At 42.7% G+C, this 19,746-nt stretch overlaps 1 protein-coding gene across 4 annotated transcripts in view; it reads left to right on the top strand.

Moving 5' to 3' along the window:
- GRIA1 (glutamate ionotropic receptor AMPA type subunit 1) overlaps positions 1-19,746 on the top strand; it is a 310,401-nt gene that overhangs the window by 242,571 nt on the left and 48,084 nt on the right. For all 4 annotated transcript variants that reach the window (XM_056516840.1, XM_056516836.1, XM_056516838.1 and 1 more), the window contains exon 11: positions 2,619-2,989. In XM_056516840.1, the coding sequence (XP_056372815.1) occupies positions 2,619-2,989 (371 nt within the window). The remainder of the gene's footprint in view (positions 1-2,618; positions 2,990-19,746) is intronic.

The raw sequence follows: 19,746 nt of genomic DNA, 5'->3' as shown, positions 1-19,746 counted from the left end.
CCAGTGATTGGCTGAGGAGGCAATTTCTTTTGGGACAACACATGACAGGAACTATAGAGCAGCCGAGAGCATTGGGGACAGTAGTTTTCAGAACGGTTGCGGGCGACCTATGTGAGTACCTAGGTCATGACCTGTACACAATGATAACAGAGAAGGGGCACAACATAAAAAGTACACAATTTTGTTAATAAAGTATTTGCTAAATTGCATACTTTTGCATTATCTATACCTAAAATGTCATGTATAAGTTGGGAATACCCGTTTAAGCAAATACTAGTGAGTCACAGTCTGGCTTCCCATTGATGTTACTTGTGAGACATTTTCAGGAATAGTGATTGGGGATTGCTATATTTCCCCAAGATACATGTCATATGTATCTATCAGGTTTCAGGAAGCGCAAATCTCAGTGACCATTGCTGCTAAGAAATAATTGATAGAGTCCTGGCCTAGATTTTTATGGGATGAATGGCAGGTTGGTAGTGGGGCATTCCCTTACTGGCCAGTCCAGGTTTTTATTGGGGCCCAAAATCAGCCAGGTGCTGGTCACAGCTGGTTCTTGGGCTTAAAAACTAGGCATAAACCAGTCTGCAGGATGAGGCTGTGAGGAACCTGAACCTCTAAAGGGAGTTGGAGTCCTGAGGTTTGCTCCCTCAAAGTTGACATGTGTAAGTAGCACATTTTGATGACTAGTTTGTGGGTGGCTGGTAGTAAGTCACCTGTAAAGACAAGGAACATTTATTATAGTGCTTGGACAAGCAGGATTTACTTTATATTTTGTGCCTTTACGTCAAGGCTTTTGTGTTATTTTGTGATTTGTGTTATGTTTTTCCTGGCTATATAGAGCTAATCCCCCAAACACTGTAGGCAAATTCCTAATACTACAGAATTAAATTAAAAGAAGCAGCAATACTTGAGACATGTATATACTATATACTTTATTGGGGCATCCCTACAGCAAGAAACAGGATAAATTTAAAGTAAATATCTCTGAACCCCTTCAGGTTTTTCTAGTGTTAGGATTCCCAATAGGAGACCATAAGGGGAAAGTGAACCTCAATGCTTTATTTATTCATTCAGTTTACATAATCAATTGGAGTTTATACAGTGCTGTTTTTCTTATTGCTATCTCTCCATCCAAAGTCTGCTCAGTGCATCCCCCCTCCCGTTCTACATTTTTTCTTCTTTTCCACCCCCCTCATGGCTATGGACATGTTGTTGCTTTACCTCCCTCGATGGAAGCTGGTAACCATGGCAACCTCACTATGGTGCCTGCGTTGCGGCCTGCAGCCATTATGGTAACCTTTCCTATTCTCACATGCTCTGTCTCAGTGGGTGCAGAATTTCAGCACTCATCTGACAGCGAACCTAAAGGGTACTTCAGCTCTTTGGCCTGTACATCTCTAGGATGGCTTGCTTGCCCTTTGGCGCACAGATTAAAAACTGCTTAATGAAGCTACATGATTATATACAATTAATGGTACATGTCCTTTAATCTGTTTATATAGATCCTATTATGTTTATTTACTTAGCTGCTTCTGCATGAGCAGTGTAAGTATGTTAGTTACAAATCAAGCGTAGAAATAGACCTTTACATATGTGACCTTCTCTATGACCTGTAATTCCTAAGGGGTTATCCAGCACTAGAAAAACAAAGCTGATTTCTTCAAATGCTGGCCCACATCTGTCCTCAGATTGTGTGGTATGGCAGCTCAGCTCCATTAAAGTGAATAGAGACACTAGAGTTGTAATACCACACACAACCTGCCGACTGATGTGGTGCTTTATTTGGACGAAATTAGCTCAATTTTTGTATTTCTAGATAACCACTCTTAAGGGGGTGCCTCCGCACAGGCAGCACCTTTAACACAGGAAGGTACATGGTGGGCATTTGTTCTCAACAGCCCCAGTACCCAAGACCGCTAGTACACAGGAAGATGCCATAGCCAGATATTGCCCCACAGTAGGGCTTTTCATGTACATACATAGATGCCCCAAGTTTCCAATAGCCATAACTTGTTTGTATCTCTCTGCTCTGGGTCTTAAACATGGGTGCCTAAGCAGGGGGACAAGGGTTGTCCTGATGATTATTCTCTTTAATTCTAATAACCCCACAGTACTCACATGATATTACAACCTAATAACAGTTGTGCCTTTTCTGTTTCTGTACAAACCATCAAACATAAAGCAATTGTATCCAAGGGGTCATTAATCACTATGGCTCCATGCACATTATGGAATTTCTGAGCGGAGCTTTCCGCCTTTGAAATTTTATCTGCTGAAAAAATGTACATGTACCAAGTTGAATGCATTGCCAGCTATAATGACTGGCAATGTCTTATTCAGTCAGCGCCGGCCACCCTCTAAATTGTGGCGATTTCATAGTGTGCATAGACCCTAAGAGGAGCAGATTTCCAGGCATATGTAACAGTAGCAAACTACCAACAATAGAAAAATATACATCGTGAGGAATGATTATGAGATATGCTTATTGATCAGAAGGTCATAGAAAGAAACTTACAACTTAAGGCACAATATTTTGTATTATATTTTGACATATATGCTACTGCTAATTTATCTTGTCTTCTATGGAGCTCATTCTTTTCCTTCTCTTTTTACAGAGAGCTGACCTCGCCGTTGCACCATTAACAATTACATTGGTCCGTGAAGAAGTTATTGACTTTTCCAAGCCTTTCATGAGTTTGGGCATATCTATTATGATCAAAAAACCCATGAAATCAAAACCCGGTGTTTTTTCCTTTCTGGATCCCCTGGCCTATGAAATTTGGATGTGCATAGTCTTCGCCTACATTGGAGTTAGTGTGGTTCTCTTTTTGGTCAGCCGGTTTAGCCCATACGAATGGCACAATGAAGAGTATGAAGAGGGAAGAGACCCACCATCTACAGATCATTCAAATGAATTTGGAATATTTAATAGCCTCTGGTTCTCCTTGGGAGCATTTATGCAACAAGGGTGTGATATTTCCCCCAGGTGAGTCCAAAAAATGTATGTTTAGAATCTCAATTCCAACCACTGACTTGAAACCATGGGACTGCATTGTCAATTCATTTTTATTAAGGCTATTTTCTAATTTGTGTATTTTAGAGGCTTTGGGTCAGAAACTTTACAAAAATGTATGCACCTTCAAGCTTAGGTCTCCGCACAGTTTTTTTCTGGTGTTTTTTGGAAAACTGTCAGTGCAGTTTTTGAGCCAAAGAAGTGGATACAGTAGGAAGGAGAAGTATAAGTTATTTCTTTATATTACCAATTCCTTTTCATTACACTTCTGACTTTGGCTCAAAAACTGCAGTGGTGTTTTCTTAAAAAGCCCACCAGAAAATATTATTTATGGAAACCTAGCCTTAAAGGGACATCGAAGACATTTATTGACAATTCACAAGATATGCCATAAATGTGTGATATATGTGGGTCCACCTCTGAGACTCACACCTATCTTCGGAACAAGGGCCCCTGGCACCATCTTGCCTTGTTGTAGTAGCCAGAGATGGCTGAGAGTCCCTGTGGTTCTAATAACTCTTACTATATAGGGAGTCACAAAAACAGCGTAGCTTCTCTGTTTATGACATCCCAGCCACCTCTAGTTAATGCCATTGGAGTACAGATAGCTTATTGCTATGTTCCAGAAACCAGTTTGATATTATGTGAGCTTTATTATATGGTGTATTATTCTGATGTAATACTCAAGTAGGCGTTTGTGTGTAAATGATGATCAGTTGGTACTAATGGGCACAAAGTGTGACAAGAAAAAGGGTCCATGCTTTCATGTTTACACCAAATTATGACCCTGCCATTTTAACATCCCAGCTGAAATTGAGCCTCATCAGACCAGGCAAAATTCTTCCACTATTCCATTGTCCAATTTTGGTAAGCCTGTGGGCCTTGTAGCCTCAGTTTCCTGTTCTTTGCTGACCGGAGTGGCATCCGGTATGGTTTTCTGCTGCTGTAGCTCATCTGCTTAAAGGGGTACTCCAGTGGTAAATTTTTTTGATTATATGGCATCTTCTTTGTAAGTTTTGTTTTTTTGTGTTATATGTTTTGGCAGCATGCGTGTGTTTTCCTTACCTGTTTGTTGGGCAGGAAGTTCTGTAGTTCAGAGGGTTTTCTTTTACTGTTGTCCACAGTTCTGAGTTTGTTGTGGACAAGATGTCACAGCTTTTTTTTTTCCCTCTGTCTGCATGAGAGGAATAAGCCACGCCCCTCATCTCATCCAGCTGAGTACACAGCTCCTAACCTCCCCTCCCCCCTGCTCTGTATTTTAAGGACACATGTCTGCACAGGAGAAGGAACACAGAGAAGATAAGTGTTATCTGAAGGGAAGGATGAGAAGGTGCACAGGCTGGGGATGTATGGACTGCAGGGGAATAAATCTCATACTGGGAATGGTCTCTATGGGGGAGATTTATCAAAACCTGTGCAGAGGAAAACTTGCCCAGTTGCCCATAGCAACCAATTAGATCGCTTCTTTCATTTTTCACAGGCCTTTATAAAACTGAAAGCAGCAAGCTGATTGGTTGCTATGGGCAACTGGTCAAGTTTTCCTCTGCACAGGTTTTGATAAATCTCCCCCTATATGTGAAGGGGGAGGGGGGGGGGACTCCTGAATGACACATGCTGGGAGTTGTAGTAAACCCTAGAATTGGTTGTGTGTGAAAATCCCTGAAATACTCAGACCCACCTGTCTGGCACCAACAACCATGCCATGTTCAAAGTCACTTAAAGGGGTTATCAAGTGGGTGGGGGGCCCAGACACATCACGATGCAGCTCAGGAAGATGATCACATTGGGGACTGGAAATGGACACCAGAGGCACCAAGGGGGTGCTGGAAGTAAGTATAGGATTATTTTGTTGTATCCCACACGCATAGCTTGGAAAACTCGCCACCACAACCACAATTCCCTTTCTTCCCCATTCTGATGGCCTGTTTGAACTTTAGAAAGTTGTCTTGACCACATTTACATTCATAAATGTAGAGTTTCTGCCATGTGATTGGCTGATTAGCTAATTGTTTTAACAAGATATTGAACAGATATTTATAATAAAGGGGACTTTGAGTGTACAGTGGATATTAAAACTTTACACGCCCTTTAAAAATGCCAAGTTCTTGTGTTGTTACACAGAGAATGAGACAAAGGTAAATCGCCTTTTCCACCTTTAAAGTGACCTATTACATGAGCTATTTAATTGCAAAACAAACTGAAATCTTTTGGGGGAAAGAAAAAAAATAACACACACACACACAATCACACTCAAACTCATGTTAAATAGATGTCATTACACACCTTCCATTATTTAATGTTACTCTAAATAATCGCAAATAAAGTTCAGCTTTTCTAGTAGGATTTTACTGACATCTACTTAGCTGCAAAAACCATGGTCCACAGAGCTAAAAGATATTTAGTCAGGAGATGGATACAAGAAAATTTCCAATGTATCATTTATACCATGGAACACAGGGAATACAGCCATCTTCTTCACCAAGTGGAGAGAATATTACACAACAGAGACCTTACCAAGAACTAGACGTCCTTGCAAAAGTTATAAAAAAAAAGACAAGAAAAAATGGTCAGGAAGGCCTTCTGCAACGTTAAAAGGAACTGCAGGAATTTCTGGCAAGTACTGGTTGCTACATGGGACAACAATCTCCCATATACTTCATATGAATGGATGCATTTTTTTTTTAACTAAAAAAAACATCCAAGCCCAGCTGAAATTTTGCAAAAACAAATATCAAGTCCCCCAAAAGCAGATGGTAAAATGGATTGTGGTCTAAAAAACCAAGGGTGGACTTTTTGGTAATAATTCCAAAAGGTATCTTTGGCGCACAAACAATGCTGCCCATCACCCAAAGAACACCATATCCACAGTAAAGCATTGAGGGGCAGCATCATGCTTTGGAGCTAATTTTCTTCAACTAGAACCAGGGCCTCAGAGTGGAAGGAATTCAGAATAGTTCCAAATACCAGGCAATTTTGGCAAATTCAGAATAGTTCCAAATACCAGGCAATTTTGGCAAAAAACCTTCAGGCATCTGTTAGAAAGCTGAAGATAAAGATGAAGTTCTCCTTTAACCGGTTGCTGTCTAAGGATGAGCTGGCTCGTCCTAAGATGGCAACCAGTGTATGGTGCAGGCTCCTGACTCGAGCCCTGTACATTCCTGTAACTGGGGGCTGCTGTTAATGGTCGACATGTGGCGATCGCCGCAGCCAGCTATTAATCCTTTAGAATGCCACGGTCAAAGCTGACAGCGGCGTCTAAAGGTACCTTTAACCAGTTCCTGGTGGTCCAGTGGAGTGGATCTCCCCCCACACGGGGGAGCGATCCACTTCTGAGGTAGCCAGAGGGCTTACATTTCATCCTGTGTTGGTCCCAGCTCTGTGATTGATAGAGCCTGGCTGGACCAAGCTTTATCAATCGAGCGCAGAGCACACAGATTAATGTAGTTCTATAGAACTACATTGATCTGTATGAGGAATATAATGATTCCCCCTAAAAGTCCCCTAAGGGACCAATAGTGTAAAAAAAAAAAAAAAAAAAAAAAAAAAGTTGATTAAAAGTTTAAAAAACACACATTAACCCCTTCCATGTTAAAAGTTTGAATCACCCCACTTTTCCCAAATGCCATGTAAAAATTTGTAAACATAATAAAAATCAACATATGTGGTATCACTGCGTGTGCAAATGTCTGAACTATAAAAATATAACCTTAATTAAACCACATGATCAATGGCGTTAACGTTAAAAATTACCAAAAACAAAAATTGCATATTTTTGGTCACTTTGTATATCCTATAAATGTTATAAAAAGCGATTAAAGCTCCATCAAAAGCAATAAAAATTTCAGATCCTGGCGCAAAAAATGAGCCCTCATACATCCCCGTATACAGAAAAATAAAATCATGGCTTCACCAGAAGATCAACCTGTTGGGGACGAAGGGCGTACAGGTACACCCTTGCTCCCTGGTACTTAAGGACGAAGGGTGTACCTGTATGCCCGTGGGAATTCCGGTCACCGCCCCACACAGGAGCTGTGATCGGAATGGGATGACTGCTGATATCTATCAGCAGACATCCCGATACATCGCTGTAATTCATCGGTCAATTCTGACAGGCGAATCACTGCTTTTCCTGGCTGATCGGTCAGGACTAACCGACCAATGGCAGGAGGGGGGCGGGAGGGTTAAAGTTGAGAGTTGGGGGTGGCGGGGGCTACAGGGCTGCTTACCGGCAGCTGTGATCAGTGGTGAGGTGGCTGTGATCAGTGTCGGCAGCTGTGATCAGGAGCTGCGGAGACGGCAGGTGGCAATGAAGATCGTTTGTGAGTGATCTTAACTGCGGCCTTATAAAAGTTATAAAAACTACAACTCCCAGCATGCCCAAAAAGCCTTTGGCTGTCTGGGCATGCTAGGAGTTGTAGTTTTGCAACATCTTTGGTACTCAAAACTGTGATACTCCAGATGTTGCAAAACTACTACAGCCAAAGGCATGCTGGGATTTGTAATTCTGTAACATCTGGCCCTTCAGATGTTGGAGAACTACAACACCCAGCATGCCTGTACAGTCTGGGCATGCTGGTAGTTGTAGTTTTGCACACCTGGAGGTGTAGTGGTCTCCAAACTGTGTCCCTCCAGATGTTACAAAACTACAATTCCCAGCATGCCCAGACAGTCAAGCATGCTGGGCATTGTAGTTCTGCAACATCTACGACTTCAGATGTTGCCAAACTACAACTCTTAGCATGCCTGGTCAATCTGAGCTTGCTGGGAGTTGTAGTATTGCAACATCTGGGGGGGACACAGTTTGGAGGTCACTACACTGGGTTCCAAACTATGTCCCTTCCAGCTGTTGCATAACTACAACTCTCAGCTTGCCCTACGGCTGTCAGTCATGCTGGGAGTTGTAGTACTGAAACATTTGGCCCTTCAGATGTTGCCGAACTACAACTCCCAGCATGCCTGGACAGCCTGGGTGGGCATGCTGGGAGTTGTTGTATTGCAACAGATGGAGGCATACTGGTGGGGAAACACTGAATTAGTCTGTAACCTAACTCAGTGTTTCCCCACCATTGTGCATCCTGCTGTGGCAAAACTACAACTCCCAGCATGCACGGTCTGTCAGTGCATTCTGGGAGTTGTAGTTTTGCAACCCCCCCCCCCCCCCCCCACTTCCCAAAGAAAGAACAGGGTACATTCACACGGCGGGGATTTACAGTGAGTTTCCCGCTTTAGGTTTGAGCTGCAGAAAATTTTCCCAGCAGGAAGCTTGCTGTGTACCCGACCGTGTGCATGTACTCCAAAAACACTACACTACACAAAATAAAAAGTAAAACACTACACCCCCTTACACTGATCCCCCCCCCCCCCCCCCCCCCCGATAAAAATGTAAAACTTGTCTTGTACAGCCCTGTTTCCAAAACGGAGCCTCCAGCTATTGCAAAATAACAACTCACAGTATTGCCGGACAGCAATTAACTGTCCAGGCATGCTGGGAGTTTTGCCACAGCTGGAGTCACCCTGTAGCGAAACTGCCGGCGGAGGCAAGTGTAATGCTTGCATCCAGGTCTGTCCCGATGCAAATCCCAAACTCAAGCCTCAAATGCGCATGGCGCTCTCACTTTGGAGCATTGTCATATTTCAGGGAAACAGTTTAAAGGGGTACTCCCGTGGAAAACTTTTTTTTTAAATCAACTGGTGCCAGAAAGTTAAACAGATTTGTAAATTACTTCTATTAAAAAATCTTAATGCTACCAGTACTTTTTGGGGGCTATATATTACAGAGGAAATGCTTTACTTTTTAGATTTCTCTGATGTCATGACCACAGTGCTCTCTGCTGACCTCTGCTGTCCATTTTAGGAACCGCCCAGAGCAGGAGAAAATCCCCATAGCAAACATATGCTGCTCTGGACAGTTCCTAAAATGGACAGAAGAGATCAGCAGAGAGCACTGTGGTCATGACATCAGAGAAATCTAAAAAGTAAAGCATTTTCTCTGTGGTATATAGCCCCCAAAAAGTACTGGAACTGGAACCAGTTGATTTTAAAAAAAAAGTTTTCCAAGGGAGTACCCCTTTAAGGCCACATATGGGTTTTTTCCCCATTCAGAAGAAATTGGGTAACAAATTTTGGGGGGCTTTTTCTCTTTTTACCCCATATGAAAAGGTAAAGTTGGGGTCTAAACCAACATGTTGTTGTAAAAAAAATTTCATTTTTTACACTAACATGCTAGTGTTGCCCCATACTTTTCATTTTCACAAGAGGTAAAAGGAAAAAAAGACCCCCAAAAGTTTGAACGCAACTTCTCCTGATACGTAAATACCTCAAATGTTGACGTAAAATGCTCTGCGGGCGCACAACATGGCTCAGGAATGAGAGCACACTGTGTTCATTTGAGGCATAAATTGGTAATGTGCACAGGAGTGGCTGAAAGGGGCTCTGACATGAAAGCAAAAAAAAAAAAAACATTTTGGAAACTACACCCCTCACAGAATGTAACAAGGGGTATAGTGAACCTTAACAGCCCACAGGTGTTTGACGAATTTTCGTTAAAGTTGGACATGAAGATGAAAATTTTGATTTTTTTCACTAAAATGCTGGTGTTACCCCAAATGTTTCTTTTTCACAAGGGGTAATAGGCAAAAACAATAAACTAAATTTATAACTCCATTTCTTCTGAGTATGGAAATACCCCATATGTGGATGTAAAGTGCTCTGTGGTTCACTATAGGGCTCAGAAGGGAAGGAGCAAAATTTGGTTTTTGGAGAGAGAATTTGGCTATAATTGAAGGCCATGTGCGTTTACAGAGCCCCCATTGTGCCAGAACAGTGGACCCCCCCCCTCACATGTGACACCATTTTGGAAACTACACCCTTCATGGAACGTAACAAGGGGTGCAGTGAGCATTTACAACCCACACGTGTCTGAAAGATTTTTTTTGAAAAGTGGTCCATGAAAATGAAAAATAAAATTTTTCATTTGCACAGCCCACTGTTGAAAAGATCTGTCAAACTCCAGTGGGATGTCAATGCTTACTTCACCTCTTGATACATTCAGTGAGGGGTATAGTTTCTGAAATAGGGTCACGTGGGGGGGGGGGGCACTGTTCTGGTAGCACAGGGGGCTTTGTGAACGCACATGGCCCCTGACTTCCATTCCAATCAAATTCTCTCTCCAAAAACCCAATAGCGCTCCTTCCCTTCTGAGCCCTGTAGTGCGCCTGCAGAGCACTTAACATCCACATATGGGGTATTTCCATACTCAGAAAAAATTGCCTCCCAAAATTTGTAACCCCATTTCTTCTATTACCCCTTGTGAAAATGAAAAATTTGGGGTAACACCAGCATTTAGTGAAAAAAAACAAATATTTAATTTTCACGTCCAACAGCAAAAATTTGTCAATCACCTGTGGGGTGTTAAGGCTCACTATACCCCTTGTTATGCTCATTGAGGCATGTAGTTTCCCAAATAGTCTGCCATGTGTTTCCTTACTCGAGAGAAATAAGGTTACACATTTTAGCGACTTTTTCTCCTTTTACCTCTTGTAAAAATGAAGAAAAAAATGCGTCTACAAGAACATGTTAGTGTAAAAAATTAAGATCTTAAATTTTCTACTCCACCTTGCTGCTATTCCTGTGAAACACCTAAAGGGTTAACATACCTTCTGAATGGCATTTTGAATACTTTGAGGGGTGAAGTTTTCATAATGGGGTCCACATTATGAGGTATTTTGAACATAAAGATTCAAATTCACTTGAAAACTGAACTGATCCCTAAAAAATTCTGATTTTGAAATTTTCGTGAAAAATGTGAAAATTGCTGCTAAACTTTGAAGCCCTCTAATGTCTTCAAAAAGTAAAAACATGTCAACTATATGATGCAAACATAAAGTAGACATATTGTATATTTGAATCAATATATCATTTATTAGGAATGTCCATTTTCCTTACAAGCAGAGAGCTTTAAAGTTAGAAAAAGCAAAATTTTAAAATTTTTCATGAAAATTTGGATTTTTTTCACCAAGAAGTGATGCAAGTATCAACAAAAATTCAACACTAACATAAAGTAGAATATGTCACAAAAAACAATCTCTGAATCAAATTCATAAGTTAAAGCATCCCAGAGTTATTATATTAATGCTTAAAAGGATACTCCGGTAGAAAACTTTTTTTTATTTTTTTTTTTAAATCAACTGGTGCACGAAAGTTAAACAGATTTGTAAATTACTTCTATTAAAAAATCTTAATCCTTCCAGTACTTATTAGCTGATGAATACTACAGAGGAAATTATTTTCTTTTTGGAACACAGTGCTCTCTGCTGACATCACGAGCACAGTGCTCTCTGATGACATCTCTGTCCATTTTAGGAACTGTCCAGAGCAACATATGTTTGCTATGGGGATTTTCTCCTAATCTGGACAGTTCTTAAAATGGAGAGAGATGTCTGCTGACATCACAAGCACAGTGCTCTCTGCTGAGAGCTCTGTGTTCTAAATAGAAAATAATTTCCTCTGTAGTATTCTGCAGCTAATAAGTCCTGCAAGGATTACGGTTTTTTAACTTTCTGGCACCAGTTGATTTAAAAAAAAAAGTTTTCCACCGGAGTACCCCTTTAAAATGACATGTGGTCATATTTGCAAAAAATGGCCTGGTCCTTAAGGGTTAAAATGGGCTTCGGGTTAAAGGGGTATTCCAGCTTTATACATCTTATCCCCTATCCAAAGGAAAAGCAGTATTATCATGTCATTCATCTGCAGGCGAGTGGGGGCGGCCGTCATGCCCCTCCCATAGACATGAATGGAGGGGGTGTGGTGTGATGTCACTAGGGGGTTTGGCCATCTCAGAGGCAGAGCCTGCAACAGAATGCTGCAGGCTCCACCAAGATTGCGGGGGTCGTCAGCGGCGAGACCCCTGTGATCATACACCTTATCCCCTATCCTTTGGATAGGGGATAAGATGTATAAAGCCGGAATACCCCTTTAATGTTTTAGAATGGCCCAGACCTTAATCCAATTGAAAATCTGTGGGGTGATCTGGAGAGAGCTGTGCGCAGATGTCCTCGCAATCAGATATGGAGGCATTTGCCTTTGTGGGCAAATTTTGCCATGTCAGGATGTGCCATTCTAATAGACCCTACCCAAAAAGACTGATCGCTGTAATAAAATCATGAGGTGCTTCAACAAAGTATTAGGTTATGGGTGTGCACATTTATGCAACCAGGTTACAGTGTGTTATTATTTTTTTCTTTCCCCCTCAATTATTTTAGTTTGTTTTGCAACTGAATTGTTTACGATACAGGAAACATTTAAGGTGGAAAAAGTTCTGACATGATTTATGCTTGTTGTATTCTTTAATATCCCAAGAACTAGGCATTTTAAAGGGGTACTCCACCCCTAGACATCTCATCCCCTATCCAAAGGATAGGGGATAAGATGTCTGGCGGGGGGGCCCACTGCTGGGGAACCCCGCATTCTACCATACGGCATCCACCTGTAACTGCTTCCGGAACCGCTGGAGGCCCTCAACTGTCACGCCCCCATCCTAGACTTCCATTGAGGGGGCGGGTGTGACGTCACATGGGGGCAGAGTCGTGATGTCACAATCTTCCGTTCTCGTGGTCGGGATGGTATTAGCCTGAGGGCCTCTAGCAGTTCCGGAAGCCGTTACAGGTGGGTGCCGCATGGTAGAATGCGGGGGTCCCCAGCGGCTGGACCCCTGCCATCAGACATCTTATCCCCTATCATTAGGATAGGGGATAAAATGTCTAGGGGTGGAGTACCCCTTTAACCACTGTATATCAAGGGGTGTAAAGATAATACAAGAAGATGCTAGCATTATAATGAAAGGGTTTGGTACCATAATACAACCTCTGCATTGGGTCCCAGGAACGTCAAGTCCTGCCCTTGAATAAATCTAACCCTATCGGATAATTGGACCCATTGAGAGAAGAGAACATTGATTCTCCTTGACCTGTAAGGGAGCCTTACTAACATTTTGTACCAGACTAGCACTTTCCTGTACCACTTTACTGTACCACTTTACTGTACCACTTTACTGTACCACTTTAGATGCCTTTTAAGACAATCATCAGATGTCTGTGTCTGCAGTGCAGGAAATATTCCATTAAACATTCCGTCCCCACTGGCCTGCAGATGAATGACACGATAATGCTGTTTTTCCTCCACCGTTCCTGTCATTATTAATAAGGCAATTTTTCTGGAGCTGTAGGCTTTTAAAAGATTTTCTATTTGTTATTAAAATGAGGTGAATCTCCCTGCGCTAAAAGCTTCAGTCATATTAGGACAATGTTCTGCTTCCTATGCAGTTCTATGGTTTTTTGATCATGTATTTGCAATGATTGCTCAAAGAGTTTATGTGAGGGTTTAATGACAAAGGTAATACATTTAAGATCTAAATGCCCTGTCTCCTGAAATGTTCTGGGGTAACCTTCTGGTTTAAAATATTTTGGTACTTCTTTGATGGCTACATAAGCCTTTTTATAATATACTAGACGCCAAAACAAAACACTATCACCAAAATTACAAAAAAACATCATATTCTTTACTGAATACACATAAAAGAAAAATATTTAAAAGAAATCATACATCCATTGGCACAAAATACAGATCCCAACCGGGAGTAAACTATGCAGGTAGGCAAAGTAACGCTCCTTATTTAATTACAGGGACATAGAAAAAATGTTAATTTAAATCTATTAATATCATGTGCTCAAAAAACTACAAACATTAGACAATGACTGACTAGTCCCGGCATTCATTACAAACATACAAGCCATACCAGTATGTGTACCAACCCCAACATTTGTTTCTCTCCAAAATGGAGCTTCCTCAGGGGGCCTTTTTAAGCCAGTACTGTCTTGACTGTGTCCGTTCATACGCAAATGCTGCTACGCAGGCAGTGGGGACAAACGCTGCCCCTGCTGCCTGCACATTGTTAGGTATCTACTTACACGCTATTACGCCAGTCTTTTCTGTCATCATTAAGGAACCACTGGCATCCTTTTGGAAACTCAAATAAGAGAAGTCCTATCCAAGTGCAGCAGGTGATAAGTGGCACTGAACTGATGTCCCCTAACTCACACAATAGACTTTTAATATGAGATATAGCTGCAGCCTTTCTTCTTTTCTCCCTGTTATTGTAGCTCTTACACACAGATCATTGTCAAGCTGAATCACATAGGCCACATTAGAGCAGTGGTCTCCAAACTCTGGACCTAAAGATATTGCAAAATTACAGTTCCCAGACATTGGCTGTCCAGACATGCTAATGAAGTGTATTAAATGGGTACTCAGGTGGAAATTGTTTTACATTTTTTTTTTAAATCAACTGTTGCCAGAAAGTTAAACAGATTTGTAAATTACTTCTATAAAAAATCTTAACCTTTCCAGTCTTTATTAGCTGCTGAATACTACAGAGGAAATTATTTTCTTTTTGAAACACAAGCACAGTGCTCTCTGCTGACATCTCTGTCCATTTTAGTAATTGTCCAGAGCAACACATGTTTGCTATGGGGATTTTCTCCTACTCTGGACGGTTATTAAAATGGACAGAGATGTCAGCAGAGAGCACTGTGGTCATTATGTCAGCAGAGGGCACTGTGCTGTGTTCCAAAAAGAAAATAATTTCCTCTGTAGTATTCAGCAGCTAATAAGTACTGGAAGGATTAAGATTTTTTAATAGAAGTAATTTACAAATCTGTTTAACTTTCTGGCACCAGTTGATTAAAAAAAAAAAAAAAAAAAAATCCACCGGAGTACTCCTTTAACCCCTATGGATACGCCCTGGTACTTAAGGACCCAGGACGTATGCATACGCCCATGGGATTTTCGGTCCCCGCTGTGCGCCGGGCAGGGACCGGAGCGAGGTGACTGCTGATATCGATCAGCAGAGACCCCGCGCAAATGCCCAGGGGGGGTCATCAGACCCACCCTTGCCGCAAATCACAGGTGAATTCACATCTGCGATTTGCACCAATTCCGGGTCATACGGGTCCATGGTGACGCGGAATATAAGGGGGTTCGCGGTTGTCCAAGACACCCACGATCCCCCTTGAAGGGATAGGAGTGAGGTGGCAGGGGTGCCACCCTTCCTATCCCTGCTATTAGTCGTCAAGAAGTGACGACCAATAGCAGATCGTGGGGGGGGTTAACTTTCGGTTTCCCCGTTCTGCCCACCCACAATAGGCGGGGAAGAACGGGGAAACCGAGGAGGACCGACGCCGAAGTCCACTCACCCATCCTGCAGCGGGCACTGATCGGCGATGTGGATTGGCCACAGAAGAAGACAGCGATGCGGCTCCCTGGATCCTATGGAAGCCAGTGAGTTGCCTAGCAACATCTAGAGGGCTACAGTCTGAGACCACTATACAGTGGTCTCTAAACTTTAGCCCTCCAGATGTTTCAAAACTACAACTCCCAGCATGCCCAGAAAGCTGTTGGCTGTGTGGGCATGCTGGGATTTTTAGTTTTGCAACAGCTGGAGGGCTGCAGTTTGTAGATCACTGTGCAGTGTTCTCTAAACTATAGCCCTCCAGATGTTGCAAAACTGCAAATCCCAGCATGCCCAAACAGCAAACAGCTATCTCGCCATGCTGGGAGTTGTAGTTGCGTACCTCCAGCTGTTGCATAACTACATCTCCCAGCATGCCCTTCGGCGATCAGTACATGCTGGTTGTTGAAGTTTTGCAACAGCTGGAGGCACACTGGTTGGAAAATACTGAGTTAGGTAACAGAACCTAACTGAAGGTTTTCCAACCAGTGTGCCTCCAGCTGTTGCAGAAGTACAACTCCCAGCATGCACATGTTGTAGTTTTGAAACAGCTGGAGGTTTGCCCACCCCATGTGAATGTACATTCACATAGGCGAGTTCACAGTTTTCTGCTTCAATTTTTTGCCGCAGCGCAAACTCCTAGCGGGAAACTCACCATAAACCCGTCCGTGCGAATGTACCCTAAAAACACTACACTACACTAATACATAATAAAGGGTAAAACACTACATACACACCCCCTTAAACTGTCCCGCCCCCCCCCCCCCCCCATCAATAAAAATGAAAAACTTATTGTACGGCAGCATTTCCAAAACTGAGCCTCCAGCTGTTGCATAACAACTCCCAGCATTTCCGGACAGCCACTGACTGTCCAGGCATGCTGGGAGTTTAGCAACAGCTGTAGGCACCCTGTTAGGGGTATTCTACACCAGTGATTCTCAATGTCCACCCCTATGCAATCCTTAATGTAGTCCTCAAATGCGCATGGCGCTCTCTCACTTCGGAGCGCTGTCGTATTTCAAGGAAACAGTTTATGGGGTATCTCCGTACTCCGTACCCGTGAGAAATTGCACTACAAATTTTGGGGGGCTTTCTCTCCCTTTACTCCATATGAAAAGGAAAAGTTGGGGGTTACACCAGCCTGTTAGTGTAAAAATGTTAATTTTTTACACTAACATGCTGGTGTTGCCCCATACTTTTTATTTTCACAAGCGGTAAAAGCAAAAAAAAGACCCCCAAAATTTGGAACACACTTTCTCCTGAGTACGGGAATACCCTATATGTGGTCGTAAAATGCTCTGCGGGCGCACAACAAGGCTCAGGAGTGAGAGTGCACTATGTACATTTGAGGCCTAAATTGGTGATTTGCACAGGGGTGGCTGATTTTACAGCGGTTCTGACATAAACACAAAAAAAGAAATACCCACATGTGACCCCATTTTGAAAACTACACCCCTCACGGAATGTAACAAGGGGTATAGTGAGCCTTAACGCCCCATAGGTGTTTGAAGAATTTTCATTAAAGGGGTACTCCGCTGCTCAGCATTTGGAACAAACTGAACGCTGGAGCCCAGGAGCTCGTGACATCCTAGCCCCACCCCCTCAATGCAAGTCTATGAGAGGGGGTTTGTACCAAATGCTGAGCAGTGGAGTACCCCTTTAAAGTTGGATGGGAAAATGAGAAAAAAAAATTCACTAAAATGCTGGTGTTACCCTAAGTTTTTCATTTTCACAAGGGAGAATAGGAAAAAAGCCCCCCAAAATTTGTAAACTCATTTCTTCTGAGTATATAAATACCCCATATGTGGATGTAAAATGCTCTGTGGGTGCACTACAATGCTCAGAAGAGAAGGAGCGCCATTGGGTTTTGAAGAGAAATTTTGTCTGGAATTGAAGGCAACATGTGTTTACAAAGCCCCCATAGTGCCAGAACAATGACCCCCCCCCCCCCCCCCACACACATGTGACCCCATTTTGGAAACTGCACCTCTCACGTAATGTAATAAGGGGTACAGTGAGCATTTACGCCTCACAGGTGTCTGACAGAGTTTTGGAACAGTGATCCGTGAAAATGAAAAATGTAATTTTTCATTTGCACAGCCCACTGTTCCAAAGACCTGTCAAACGTCAGTGGGGTGTAAATACTCACTGCACCCCTTATTAAATTCTGTGAGGGGTGTAGTTTCCAAAATGGTGTTAAATGTGGGGGGGTCCACTGTTCTGGCACCACGGGGGGCTTTGTAAACGCATATGGCCCCTGACTTCCATTCCAAACAAATTCTCTTTCCGAAAACTCAATGGCACTCCTCCTCTTCTGAGCATTGTAGTGCACCAGCAGAGCACTTGAGGTCCACACATGGGGTATTTCCATACTCAGGAGAAAATGACCACCAAAATTTGTAACCCCCATTTCTTCTATTACCCCTTGTAAAAATGTAAAATTTGGGGAAAAACCAGCATTTTTGTGAGAATTTTTTTTTTTTCATTTACACATCCAACTTTAACAAAAAGTCGTCAAACACCTGTGAGGTGTTAAGGCTCACTGTACCCCTTGTTATGTTCCTTAAGGGGTGTAGTTTCCAAAATAGTATGCCATGTGTTTTTTTTTTTTTTTGTTGCTGTTCTGGCACCACAGGGGCTTCCTAAATGCGACATGCCCCTAAAAAACCCTTTCAGAAAATTTGCTTTCCAAAAGCCAAATGTGACTCATTCTCTTCTGAGCATTGTAGTTTGCCCACAGATCATTTTACGCCCTAACATGGGGTATTTCCATATTCAGAAAAGATGGGGTTACAAATTTTGGGGGGGCATTTTCTCCCATTGCCCTTTGTAAAAATTGTAAATTTGGGGGAAAAAACTGCACTTTAGTGAAAATGTTTTTTTCTTCATTTACACATCCAACTTTAACAAAAAGTCGTCAAACACCTGTGGGTGTTAAGGCTCACTGGACCCCTTGTTACGTGCCTTGAGGGGTGTAGTTTCCAAAATCGTATGCCATGTGGGGGTTTTCTGCTGTTCTGGCACCATAGGGGCTTCCTAAATGGGACATGCCCCCCAAAAACCATTTCAGCAAAATTCATTCTCCAAAATACCATTGTTGCTCCTTCCCTTCTGAGCCCTCTATTGCGCCTGCCGAACACTTGACATACACATATAAGGTATTTCCTTACTCAAAAGAAATTGGGTTACAAATTTTGGGGGTCTTTTTCTCCTATTACCCCTTGTAAAAAATTCAAAAACTAGGTCTACAAGAACATGTGAGTGTAAAAAATGAAGATTTAGAATTTTCTCCTTCACTTTGCTGCTATTCCTGTGAAACACCTAAAGGGTTAACACACTTAATGAATGTCCGGCCTCTAATCCCTGGCCAGAAAATTTCAGGGCACTGCCTTGGAGATGACATGGCCACCATTCAAATCAATGTCCAACCAGGGCTGGTGCAAGGATTTTTGCCACCCTAGGCAAAAGCTAATTTTGCCGCCCCCTTCACTCCGCCTATTAACTCTGCCCTTGACACGTCCCACCTTACCACTGGGATGACACACTGTAACAACCCCCTCCTCATATATTAGAGTATAATACTGGATGTAAAGGTACATGCACACCACAAGTCGTGCAGCAGGAACCAAATGAAGAATTTCAAAACCGCCTGCTGCTATTCCTGGCATTCCCCATTCATTTCAATGAGCCGAATGAAATCGGCTAGTGAACATATCCAGCTTTTCACCCGGACTGAAAAATGGGGTCTGCTGCTGTTTTCAGTCCAGGTCAAAAGTTGTTTGGCTCATTGAAAGAAATGGGGTAAGGCACTGACTTAACAGGGATATAGCCGCAGGCAGTTAGGAAATTCTCAGAAATCGTGATGTGCATGCACCCTTACTCAGGATCAATACAGGATAAGTAATGTACTTAGTGACCTCACCAGCTGAATAGTGAGTACAGCTCTGGAGTATAATGCAGGATTTAACTCAGGAGGTGAGTACAGCTCTGGAGTCTGGCCACTTGAGGGAGCATCTTCCTGTGAGTCTGCTGAGTGTGAAGTGAGTCATTTGGTGTGTGGGTGCTCTATGCTCTGGCCTGTCATCCGTGCCGTACGCCGTTCTTCCTTCCCCAGAGGAAGAGCATCTGTTCCGGTATGAGTGTCTCAAACCCCTCCTGAACCTGTGGAGACTAAGAGTAGCCACAAGGCTGCTCTTACAAGATGTGGAGCCGCAAGTACAAGTTCTTCTACAGGTACTGTGGAAAGCTCTGGAAATGTGATTTGTGACACTCCTCCTGGAGCAAGGTTGAATGCCCATAGAGGTGTGGAGGAGCAGTGGGGAATGCCTAGGGCCCAGAGCCTGGAACCATCTATAGCTCCCAAGTTGCAGAATACCTCCATGGGTATAAGGATATAAGAAACACCTTGTATAGGCTCCAGGAGGAGGTACGTGAAGTTGAAGCTTTG

Source organism: Hyla sarda, chromosome 4, assembly GCF_029499605.1.
Source record: "Hyla sarda isolate aHylSar1 chromosome 4, aHylSar1.hap1, whole genome shotgun sequence".
NCBI lineage: Eukaryota > Metazoa > Chordata > Amphibia > Anura > Hylidae > Hyla > Hyla sarda.
Note: the sequence above shows the minus strand (reverse complement) of the source record. Positions and strands in the feature narration are given on the sequence as shown.